The 13,650-nt window shown below is 36.6% G+C and overlaps 1 protein-coding gene across 1 annotated transcript in view; it reads right to left on the bottom strand.

Annotated features, from left to right (window-relative positions):
• The window catches only part of stum (stum, mechanosensory transduction mediator homolog), a 41,264-nt gene extending 29,212 nt beyond the window's left edge, over window positions 1-12,052 (bottom strand). Inside the window, exon 1 of the mRNA XM_066705740.1 lies at window positions 11,703-12,052. Within this exon, the coding sequence (XP_066561837.1) occupies window positions 11,703-11,871 (169 nt within the window). The 5' untranslated portion in view covers window positions 11,872-12,052. The remainder of the gene's footprint in view (window positions 1-11,702) is intronic.
• Between the last annotated feature and the right edge of the window lie 1,598 nt (window positions 12,053-13,650).

Genomic DNA, 13,650 nt, shown 5'->3' with positions numbered 1-13,650 from the left:
TTATATTATATTATATACTACTGTCAATATAAATATTGCTTTTTGATTATATCCTTAGATATGCAAAGCTTCTTGATAATGAATTTGTCTATTTTGCACCATGCAACTCAGTGAAGTGCCACCACTTTATGTATTTATTTATTCACTGATAATATAACAAGGAAATACATAGCCAATGCTAACTAACTGTGAAGACAATTCACTCAACTGCAAATCTCACCATTCACTTATATGTTTATAGTATAAATGTACTCTGTAACACCTCCACAAATCAGAGCACCAATGGTAAGATGGGAGACTTTGTGTACATCTGGGCAGTCTGACAGGAAGTCACTTTGCTGAACAGCTTGTTGAAGTGACCTGTGTCTCCTTTGTCATGGACTGCATTTAATTGCTGCCTGAAAAAACCTCTGCTGTGTTGAAACACATTGTATCATAAGTGACTGCTATCTATTTGTTCCCACTTATCCTAGAGCTTTGATGTGAATTATGTCTGCTGTGCATGTATGGTTTGATTTGAAGCATTTATTCTGTGTTTTTAGTAAACACTGCATCTCAGAAGGCAGGAGATTAAAAATGAAAGACCTGGAGGTATGCAAGATCTCAAACAAGGTTTTGATATTTACTAAGAACTGAAGTTGCCTCACAATAAACTCATGTTAAAAATAATTGCAAAATAAATAAATAAATAAATAATGGCAGCCCGGCAGGTCCACACACAATGTAACATTACAATTATTATAAATAAGGGCAAAGTATGTTTTTAATTTGGTTTACCTTGGGTGCCATATGCAAGCCATGAAGCTAAGATAATTATGAAAGGTTCTATTTGCTTTACATTTGTTTTACATATATATTTAATTTTCAGCTTGTCTGACCAAAAGAGGTGATTGGATCTAGTCTTGGTTTAAACATATTTCCTGCACTGCCTGTAGTAAGGAACTAGATATGTAATGTATGTTGTACATTGGGGAAAGCCAGAGGGAAATCTTGAAGATGGCTGAGTTGCTGCTGTGAGTCATGAACCCCTGTCTGTAAATATTTGGAAGGCCTACATGGATGTTTCCCAGAGTCTAATTCATATTAAGCTTATATATATATATATATATATATATATATATATATATATATATATATATATATATATATATATATATGTTGTCTGTCATTGCAATATGATCCAGAGACATAATGAGTGAAATTAAAATAAGAATATGACCCCAGAGTGTATAACTGTAGACAAAGGTAGACAAATAAGTAATAGGTTTGGTAGCCTGTGAAATGAACACAAAATATTGTGTTCTGTGTTTCTGGAAATGCACAAGTTTAAAAAAAAGAGAGAATTGCTGTGTCTAAATGTGTTACACGAACATAATATATATTTGTTGTTGTTGTTTTGTTTTTTTAGCAATTTAAAGATGGCACCTAGCAAACCGTAGAGTTGATTTTACCTCTGCAGGTAATTTCCCAACCGTTTGCCTCATTCTTTTCAAAGTATCTTTATATTCCAAACACTGAGCCTTAAAAGCAGAATGCAGAAAGATTAATAGCAATGCTTCCTGTGCGTCCTCTTGTCTGTAGCAGTACTTTTAATCAATCAAGTTATTTAAAGATAGCATAAACAACTGACTGGATAAAAAAACTGCAGGGACATAAAACACTGTTAGGTATGGCAAAACAATTTTTCTCAACATGGTGAATACAACTAATATTGTATTTATTTATTATGGATGTTCACATAATAACCTTGCATTTGCAAGTAGCCTATACTTTCACATTACCATAGCACTATAAGTAGACCAAAAATAAACATTTAAGATTCAGTGTTTGTATAGCAGATACAGTGGGGGAAAAAAGTATTTGATCCCCTGCTGATTTTGTATGTTTGCCCACTGACAAAGAAATGATCAGTCTATAATTTTAATGGTAGGTGTATTTTAACAGTGAGAGACTGAATAACAACAAAAAAATCCAGAAAAATGCATTTCAAAAAAGTTATACATTGATTTGCATGTTAATGAGGGAAATAAGTATTTGACCCCTTCGACTTAGTACTTGGTGGCAAAACCCTTGTTGGCAATCACAGAGGTCAGATGTTTCTTGTAGTTGGCCACCAGGTTTGCACACATCTCAGGAGGGATTTTGTCCCACTCCTCTTTACAGATCCTCTCCAAGTCATTAAGGTTTCGAGGCTGACGTTTGGCAACTCGAACCTTCAGCTCCCTCCACAGATTTTCTATGGGATTAAGGTCTGGAGACTGGCTAGGCCACTCCAGGACCTTAATGTGCTTCTTCTTGAGCCACTCCTTTGTTGCCTTGCCTGTGTGTCTTGGGTCATTGTCATGCTGGATTACCCATCCACAACCCATTTTCAATGCCCTGGCTGAGGGAAGGAGGTTCTCACCCAAGATTTGACGGTACATGGCCCCGTCCATCGTCCCTTTGATGCAGTGCAGTTGTCCTGTCCCCTTAGCAGAAAAACACCCCCAAAGCATAATGTTTCCACCTCCATGTTTGACGGTGGGGATGGTGTTCTTGGGGTCATTCCTCCTCCTCCAAACACGGCGAGTTGAGTTGATGCTAAAGAGCTTGATTTTGGTCTCATCTGAGACCACTTTCACCCAGTTCTCCTCTGAATCATTCAGATGTTCATTGGCAAACTTCAGACGGACCTGTACATGTGCTTTCTTGAGCAGGGGGGCCTTGCGGGCGCTGCAGGATTTCAGTCCTTCACGGCATAGTGTGTTACCAATTGTTTTCTTGGTGACTATGGTCCCAGCTACCTTGAGATCATTAACAAGATCCTCCCTTGTAGTTCTGGGCTGATTCCTCACCGTTCTCATGATCATTGAAACTCCACGAGGTGAGATCTTGCATGGAGCCCCAGAGCGAGGGAGACTGACAGTTATTTTGTGTTTCTTCCATTTGCGAATAATCGCACCAACTGTTGTCACTTTCTCACCAAGCTGCTTGGCGATGGTCTTGTAGCCCATTCCAGCCTTGTGTAGGTCTACAATCTTGTCCCTGACATCCTTGGACAGCTCTTTGGTCTTGGCCATGGTGGAGAGTTTGGAATCTGATTGATTGATTGCTTCTGTGGACAGGTGTCTTTTATACAGGTAACGAGCTGAGATTAGGAGCACTCCCTTTATGAAAGTGCTCCTAATCTCAGCTCGTTACCTGTATAAAAGACACCTGGGAGCCAGAAATCTTGCTGATTGATAGGGGATCAAATACTTATTTCCCTCATTAACATGCAAATCAATGTATAACTTTTTTGAAATGCGTTTTTCTGGATTTTTTTGCTGTTATTCTGTCTCTCACTGTTAAAATACACCTACCATTAAAATTATAGACTGAGAATTTCTTTGTCAGTGGGCAAACGTACAAAATCAGCAGGGGATCAAATACTTTTTTCCCGCACTGTATTCCTGGGAGAAAGGGTGCATGTACATTTTCCTGTCCTCACTTTTTTCAGATATGATTATTTTAATATTCCTGGCTGTTTCACTTTGTGGTATATTATAAGATGAGGAATTAATTCTGTATTCACAATAAAGGAAATCTTTCTTACTCGATGATATATGGAAAATAAGACTACCAACACTACCAACAATTTCAAATTGAAACAAAGTATTCCAATCCTACACAAACCTGCATGTAAAGATGTCACACATTCTATTTTTTTAAATATATATATTTGTCCAGCTCTATGTTTTCTATGAACAGAACCTCACTTTTCAAGGACTTTTCTGAAAACAAGGCTGAAGGCCTTATCTAAAGGTCTGTCTTATTTAAATACCGACAGTCCCCTCACGGCAGAAAAGTGGGCATTCTTAAGTAATTTAAATACATTGCACAGAAACTGTACAAATAATCTGATACATTTGTATTTGCCCACCCTGAACACAATCACGTGAAAATTAAACAAGCAGAGAAACGGGCGTTAACTATCGCTTTTCGGACTTGATTGTTTTTGTCTATCTTGATGACTTACAAGTTGAGACGTTACCGAAATCTCTGAAAATCATGTGAAAGCGAAACTGTCACCAACCTGTCATACTTCTCACTGCATGAGTAACACTGAATGTGTCACTAAATGTGGTTTTATCTATATTTCGAGGAGGATTATTATTAGGTTCATAATCCCAAATGATAATTTACAAAAGGTTGCTTGAAGTGCGATTATCTTAATTCATTTTATGATCTGGAATCTGAATACTAGACAATCAGTCAGAAGCCACAGCAGAAGAGTTAATGTGGAATATGAAATGAAAATGAAAAACATGAAATCAGAATGGATTTAATCAGGAGTTTGTACTACTGATCAACACAGAAAATGTCAATTGTGGAAGAACAATCATCTTCAATCAGGTTGGAATGTTAGTTGCAATGCCTTTAATACACGCAGCGTGGAGAGGAACAGTGAATCAAGAAGATCCCAAAGTCGCTCTGCCTTCATTTTAACAGTCAGAGCTTTTATACACACAAATCAAAGAGCTGGTTATAATCAGAAAGTCATTACTATGTTATCTTAAAAGTTAGCTAAGCAGAATATATATCATTATAGGACAGAGTTCATAGATCAACACATGGATTAGGGAGCAGGCACTTAAATCATACTGTTTGACATTGTCTCCAAGATTCTCATCGTAAATAACAAACAGAAATCAAACTACTGGCCTGACCTCCTAGCTTGACCTTATCTTTCTTAAGTATACAAGAGAGAAAAACAGGTATTAGAGAAAGAATTTCTAACCTTCCTTCCACACCATAATGTTAAAGTGAAAAATATAATCTGCAAATTGTTCTAAATTAATTACAAATACAAAACAGAAAATAAATGAATGCATACATAATCACCTGCTTCAGCCAATATTTGGTAGAGGCACCTTTGGCAGCAATTACAGCCATGAGTCTATGTAGATAAGTCTCTACCAGCTTTGCACATCTGGACACAGCAATTGCCCATTCTTCTTTGCAAAATTGCTCAAGCTCCATCAAGTTGGATGGAGACCTTTGGTGACCAGCAATTTTAAACTGTTTCCACATATTCTCAATTGGATTGAGGTCTAGGTTTAACTGGGCTACTCCAGGACATTGACCTTTTGTTTTTAAATAACCCCAGTGTGGCTTTGGCTGTATGTTTGGGGTCATTGTCCTGCTGGAAGATGAATCTTCAACCAAGTCCCAGGTCTCCTGCAGACGTCAGCAGGTTTTCTTCCAGGATTCCTCTGTATTTTGCTGCATCCACTTTGCCCTCTATCTTTACAAGGCTTCCATGCCCTGACGCAGAGAAGCATCCCCATAGCATGAAGCTGCCACTACCATGCTTCACGGTAGGGATGGTGTTCTCAAGATGATGTGCAGTGTTAGGCTTGCGCCAAACATAGAGCTTAGCATTGAGGCCAAAACATTTTTTTCAACAATAGCTTTCGTTTTGCTACTCTCCCATAAAGGCCACTTTTGTGAAGCACCCGGGCTATTGTTGCAGTATGCACAGTGTCTCCCAGCTCAGCCGTGGAAGACTGTTAACTACTTTAGAGCTGCCTTAGGCCTCTTGGTGGCCTCACTGACTAGTGCCCTTCTAGCCTGGATACTCTGTTTTTGACGGCCTGATCTAGGCAGATTCACAGTTGTGCCATATTCTCTCCATTTCTTAATAATGGACTTCACTGTGCTCCGGGGGATATTCAATGCCTTGGAAATGTTCTTATATCCTACCCTTGATTGGTACTTTTGAAGAACCTTATTCCGGATTTGATTTAATGTTCCTTCGTCTTCATGATGTAGTTTTTGTTAGGAATTGTACTAACCAACTGTGGGACCTCCTAGAGACAGGTGTATTTACCCTGAAATTATGTGACACCTTAATTGCACAGAGGTGGACTCCATTCTACGAATTACATGACTTCTAAAGACAATTGGTTTCACCACAGCTCAATCAGGTGTGTCAAGCAAAGGGGGTGATTACTTATGCATTCTATTATTTTCTGTTTTGTATTACAATTAATTTAAAATAATTTGCAGATTATATTTTTCACTATAGACATTTTCTGTGTTGATCTGTGTTGATGGCAAAAACTCCTGATTAAATCCATTCTGATTTCATGTTGTAACACAATGAAATGTTTAAAAGTCCAATGGGGTGAATACTTTGGAGAGCCACTGTAATTACAATTTATTACAATGATTTTCCTAAATGCCATTTTGTATCTATTTACATGCCATTTTCATTCCCTCAAATGAAGTGAATCCTCACATTCACACTTACACACACACACGCACACATCCTATTGCTTTCCACACAAGTTGTGACTCAGCTTTCTCTCTCTATAACATACATTTATATACAAATATTAAACCAGTGTCAAGTCTATATACTGCATAATGCTTTTCTATACGCACTTGTAACACCTCTCAGCAAAAAACTCATGAATTGTCATACATGCAAAATAAATGCAATGAAATAAGTCCTTTTTAGCCACATACTATGTCATGCCTTGTTACAACACACTAGAAAATGGAGCCCAGCAAATCTCATTTATACATTTATTTATGTTTTGCTTTTACCTTCAGGCTCGGCATTACTGTACATTACTTTAATTAAGGAATGATTCCACTTCCTGCTAATTGGAAATTGACATTAATGAAGGTGAAGAAAATAAGGGCTGCAAGAAATATAGATTGCTAATAACAATGAGCTGTTTTGGCAGAATATGTATTTTTTTGTGGGTTTTAATTTTAAAAATCCTGGAAACGCTTCTCTGAAGACAGATGCCAAGATTTACCCTACCAGGATAAGATTCTTTGTGAGCCTCGTTTGCAGCCAATGCTGTGATACTGAGATTTTGCATTTTTACATTGCATTTTCGGTTGGATCATAGAGAGGATCATTCTTATAAACAAATGAAAATCTTAGCCATATAAAACACAAAATGAAATATTGGCTTTCCAATGGATAGGCCGTGGGGGCCATTGTAAATAGCTGATTTATATACTTCTGGTTGTGGGCTTGCTGTCCCATGCTCTCTTTCCCCTCTGAGCTGGCAAGCACTTATCACAGATTCTTCCCTTCCTTCTAGTTATCTGTGCTAGACCTCATGGTTGAAATTGAAAACCGTTAATGCTAAAGCACCAATGAAACAGATGATGCATGACTGGCAGTAGAACATTTGAAAACGAGAATTGAACGTTGTCATTAAGATGATAAGAATTAAGATGCAAGTTAGCCGCTACACTTTGAGATTTATTTTGGTGCTTAATTTCCAAGGGTAAAAATATTATAATACTGAGCAGCTGTTCCTGCCACCAAGTAAACAGCTGATTAAAGCTACTGATATCATCAGAAGGGCTCACCTGTATTTATGCATTTATTTATTAGCAGACACTCTTACCTAATATGATTTTCAGTTTTCACAAAATACAATTCTCAAAAGCATCACATCATGAAATAATAAAGGCAAAACACAACATAGAGCAACACACAGTATAAGTCCTACTTAGTGTGAACTAAAATTAAGAACAAAATACAGTGCAGAATCACATCCCTAATGTGTGTAGTGGATAGAGCGGGCATAATTATCAATATTACATTGAGCACTTATAATTAAAATTGTTAAATGAATGGAGATAAACAGCGACTTAATTTAATTACTAATGGCAATCAAGACGTATAGGAATGTGTTACAAGCCTTTAGTCTATGCATTTAATGCAGTTCAATGAGACTCAATTTAGCAATGGTGTAAATAATGCCTGATTTAGATGTTATGGTCTTTCTGTTTAAAATCCTATCCTGTCTCAAAGTGTTCTGGTGAACATGGGGCAATATGGTCACCCTATCACTGAACCTAATTATGACCTGATCTGCCACAGGGAAGACAAATCCCGTGCTCTTGTTGTAGTCCTTTCTGCTCTCCAGTAAGTGTCAAAATGTGACATCCTGAAACACAGAAGAGCTCTCCTTTGGGGCATTTACAGCAGCCATGATTGTGATGAAGGTTACACTTTTAAGTGCTAACAAAGAATTGAGTCAATCTGTCAGACACCATTTCATTATCTTCCTGTTTTAAGGTACTTTTAAAAAATACCCAGGATTATTATACTAAAACAGTTACACTTAGCCACAAATGCTTAATCTATCAGGGATACTCACAAATTAACACAATTACACATTTTACATCGTACAGCTTAATACTGCAAATCTCCACTATTTTGTGTGCTTAATTCAGCTCAGAGTCAAAGCATCTGCTTTCCAGCATTCATTTAAAAAATACAAGATCATGAACTGCCATGCATCTGCTTACACACCCTGCTAACAGGAATGTCACACATTTAAAAGGTAGCAAGGAGACAGTGAAGTCAAGGGTGAAAGAAAGGGAGTGAATAAACACTGCCAAGGAAAGATTCTGTGTTGGCATAATTAAAAAAGCCCAGAGTGTCAAAACTGTTCAGAACCTCAAGGAGGGCACAACAAGTGTGAAGTCAAGAAGAGGAGTATCAACAGGGTCTAATGCAGAATGTGAGAATGAAAAGATGTCACACATTTCACCTAGAGAAAGAAAATGGACTGTCCCCTCCCATCAGGTGTTACTAAGTGTGTGTGTGAAGTCACTGAATGAGACATCTTATATAAATATATATAGTAATATTAATTTTAAGATAAACCAAATGTGCAGTGAATACCATTGTAATTCAGGTTTTCTACATTAGTTATTTCCTCTCCAACTTCAATTGTTCAATTATCAAATGAGCACAGGTACAATATCCATATGGATTTGAAAGAAACAGCACACTGCTGAAAGGAAAACTACCCACTTGCCTAAAGAGAGAAGTATTTATCAATGCATACTACCAATGCTCACTTACACCTGTGAAACCTGGTCACTAAATGCAAAAATACAGATACAGAAACTGCAGAAAACACAAAGTAGCTTGGAAAGATGTCTGCTTGGAATAACAAAAAGAAATAGAAAAATAAATGAATGTATCCACTAATTAACCAAAATATGTGACATAAAGAGAGAAAATGTTAAAATGGCAATGGGCCGGCCGGACACAACAATGGAAGAATAGATCAAAGATGGATAAAGAAAAGGAAGCAATTGAATGGATGACAAGAGATGGAAAAAGACCTAGAAGACGACCACACAGAAAATGGGAAGATGAAATCATACACTTTGCAGGCATGACACAGAAAAGAGCATTTGTAAACAAAACAAGTGGAAACATCTTGGGGAGGCCTTCATCCAGCAGTGGATCGATATGGGCTGATGGTCATGGTGATGATATATATACACAATATACACACTTTCAACCACTGTATTAGTTGCAGGTATCTAAAGGGAATCTTGATTCTCCAAAATAGGGAGAAGATTCGAAGGCTATGCACAAAACAAGACTCCATAGACAATAGATAGAAACAAAGGAAAACAACACCTTTCTGTAACTTCTCTTTAACACAGGTTATATCAATGCTTTGACCTACCCACCCGTCACACATTATAAATACAACATTGCAGGGCCGATTCTGTCTGTTTGCCAGTGGTTTAATTAATCCATATAAAGGAAAGACTATGTGATTGCTGATTGGGTAAAATATGTGATTTAATCCAGGGACATTGTAGGAGAAATGCAATTTTTTATTGGAAAATGAATGGAAATTTCATTTACAGGACTTCCCTGTGGGCACTTTAATCACTTTACTGTTAACAGATGATTTTACATTCCTTATGTTCATTGCTTATTTTAGGGCTGTATAGATTTTTTAATTGAAGTAGTGGATTGATTGGTTGTAATCATCAAATGCACTTATCTTGCCACAGGGAAGCTACAGTAAATCTAAACAGGTTTAAAAAACCTGCAAATTGAATATACAATTCAAATATATACAAGCCAGACATATACAGTTCTCTTTGGTTCTGTTTATGAACAAGGTCTGGAATGTTTCAAGTGAAGGGCAGTTAAGGGAATACTATTTGTCATTGGGGTTTTTTCTTCCTGAAAGGACTTTAGTTATATTAAAACTAGAGTTATAAGACATACCTTTTAATATGGACAAATATGCCCACACCACAGCTTCATTTTGCATTGATGATAATAGTACTGTAGGTTTTTGTTCTGTTTTACTGTATTTGATGTAACTATGGTAACACACTTAAAAGTATTTTTAATGTTGTTCAGTGTAAAGCATTTTGGATTTGGAATATATTCTACAGAGTCTTCTTCTTATCATTCCATCTGAGTTTATTACCTAACTGAACCAACTGAAGTGATTTTAGCTACTGTTTGAAGTCACCTTAAAGACATTAGTCATTTGTCTTGTTATTATTTGTATATGATTCAGTCCTGCTTTAATTCCAATGTTCTCATTATGCCAGTGACTAAAGCTGAGCAAACTGGTGGCTTGTAGACCTTAAAACTGATGTAAAATAACTGCAGGGAAAAGTTACCAAAACAAAACTGAAGCCAGTGATTAACAGAATACAGTTCGATACATTTCTCTACACACACAGCGTCCAACAAAAACAACATCAATAGCAATAAATCCTCTTAATCGTGATGTTTGCTTGTGAATTGTTAACAGAATGTTATCTAAATTAATGTAAAGAACAAATAGGGAGAATTAATGGCAGTTCAACAAAACAGAGTGGGTGAGTGGAAAAATCCCCTCTCCCTTTTTGGGTTGAGAAAACAGAATCTCTTGTCATGCAACCAAGAGCAGGATTAAATAACTCCCTCCCCCCTTTACAAATTAAAATTGCAATTACCTAAATGGCAAAGGAAACTAGAGAGCAACTATCCAGTAAGACAAGCAGGTAGATCAAACTTTTGAATTAATCTGAGCCTAACGTTCCCTTAGGAATAGTAACCTTCCACAGCTTGTATCAATAAACACAGATTTATTATACATGTTTTCTATGCTAAATGTTTGAAAGAACAGACAAATAATGTAAATGTCAGCCCAGGAATCAAGAGTTAAGCCACTATATATACTGTAATACTGTGTATATACTTTCATTGTGGGCACTGATGTATTGGTTAAATGTTATATAAACACATTCACTATGACTTTTTTTCCACTAACTTGTGTCTTGTCTTTCAGCTTGCAAGAGAAGACGGGGACAATGCTTAATTTGTTTCATTTATTTTGTGGACTACAATTACAATATAGAAAATGTTTGTTATATGGAGTGTTTTTTTGCATAATAAAAACAATAATTATTCATAATAAAACATTATTATTAAAAATAATCATATGACATTTTTAGCGCACTTTGTAAATAGATAAAAAAATAAAATTTGACATTGGAAACTTTGTTTCCCTCTGTCAGTTAATACTGTTAACATGTCTGTTAACATGCATTTTCTGAATATCAGTCATTTCTGTAACGTAAATAGAACTGTTCTTGCAACAGAACTGTATTGCAGCTACTACTAACAACTAGTTTATTAAAATATAATATTACTTGTGCAAACTATGCTTTAATGTATTTACATCTATGCCCTGCAAGACAAACGGCTTCGGAGACTATTAAATCTATTCAAATAAATTCGAAAGAAAAACTTGGCATTTATTCCCTATACGACACTGGTTCTATAGCCATATTCTGTGTAAAAAGATCCCACGTTATTCGTAATTATGGGAAAACCAGCAGTAACTTTAAAACACACTTAAATCAGACTAGCATAAATTACTCACCCAGTCCTGGTACAAACGTATTGAGAAACAAACAAATGACAGCTACTGGAAAAGGCATGTAGGGAATAGCAGCGCGGAGAGGTCCCTTCTTCTCCCTCACTTGGACCACAACTCCACTGGTTGAGGTAGACAGTCCCTTCTCATTCATCTCCGTGTCTTTCTGCTCCATCTTAAGGGTGCAACGCTGGGACAGGAAGACAACACAATTCTGTTTGTTTCCACCTGTTGTTAAAAAAAATCCTTTATTTCTTGCCAAATAAACTAGCCGCTGATTTCCCGTAGCAGGAGTCTGGCTGGGACTGGACTGAGCGCTTCGCAGCCCCGCTCTCTCTGGCTTCCTTTGCACAGATTTGTTGAACCGCCAGCGGACTGGATTTAATTTTGCATGATCAATTTAAAGTGACAGTATCCCGCCGAGCTACCGCAAGTGATGAAAAAACAAACTGTTCTTCTCCCGAGGAAATACAATGAGTAGATCACTTGTGAACATATAGCTTAAATCAGCAATATATTTGTATATTTGTAAATCTGGTAAAATCTGAATAAAATTTTAAGTGATCAATCAATAACTTTATAAAATTAATACTGAGCCTATCATTTTACAAACAAACCACTATGAAACCATAGTTTCGTTAAGTAATGTAAGTGTTTTATCGCAGGGCAATTCTGAATCACCCTGGGCAAACTGTGACAATATTAGTATTCTGCATGGTGTATTCAACATTAAAAAGATTAAACATGTTTCAATCTGTATTGTTTCCCCTTTTTTAAGAAAATACATTTATATTTATTTGTTTCTTTATTTATATTCTTCATAAAGATTTGAAAGGTCAACGGACATTTAAATAAAACTTAATTTGGTAGTTAAGTAAAAAAGTACAACTCATGCAGTATAAATGACCCCCACATCCATACATGAGAAATAAGTGTATTAATTAATGACAAATAAATATCTAATTTAATATCTAATAGCTGTTTAAGTAATTTGGCCCAACACTCTTATGTGCAGCCCTGCCAAGTGACTAAGCTCTGTGGCAATATCGCATGTGCTGAAGAACCGTGATCAGATCTGATCCTTGCCACACTATATTATCTATATATTATGGTGAACCACATGCAGTAATCGGGAAATACCAAGTCCAGAACACAATAATTTGCAAACTTGAAAAAAAAAAAAAACATTGGAGGGAGTGCTCCATGAGTAGCATAAGATCAAAGTGTTTTTGAATTGCTGCTAGATTTTGTCATAACTGTGTGGCTGTGTCCTTCACAGTAGTCACAATAGTAAGTAAAATATGGATATGTCAATTGCAGCTGTCATGCACAGTTTCTATATGTTTTTATAAGATTAGGCACTAATGCACTAAGTTTAGCTTACCAAAAACTGAAAAATAATGTACATTTCAGAATGATATACTGTGTTACTACACCCTCTTATAAGCATTAATTGGTAGTGTTAGAAGAAGTTACAGTGTATTCCTACAATGCGCACATCATTTGAAAGCTTATTCTCTTGGCTACCAGCACGTTTCATTCTCAAACACATCCGATTTACAGTTTCCATGTCGCCTGCCGTCATTCAGAGCACGGGCGGTAAATCACTAAGTTTCGATCGGATTTCTTTGCAAATAGGATGTGTGTTGCTTCTACCAAAACATAAATGGTCTTGTTTTGATCAGTAGACTGTCTGTTTCCAGAATATGTCATAATTGTTAATATTTTCTGAAATTTTGTTTTCCTACTCAGACCAAGTATGGGTGGGGGGGGAGGGTGGCGGATGGGTTATAAAAAAAATGTTTTATAAAAACCTACACCCTGTTAAGCATTATTTGTCAGTGTTACGCACACCTCCTGTGCAGAATGCACACCTCCAGAATGCTTCACATCATTAGAAATCTGAGAGTCACAGCTTTCATGGGATACCAAACACTTGGCACACACAACAGTG

Source organism: Amia ocellicauda, chromosome 1 (genome assembly GCF_036373705.1).
Source record: "Amia ocellicauda isolate fAmiCal2 chromosome 1, fAmiCal2.hap1, whole genome shotgun sequence".
Lineage (NCBI taxonomy): Eukaryota > Metazoa > Chordata > Actinopteri > Amiiformes > Amiidae > Amia > Amia ocellicauda.
Note: the sequence above shows the minus strand (reverse complement) of the source record. Positions and strands in the feature narration are given on the sequence as shown.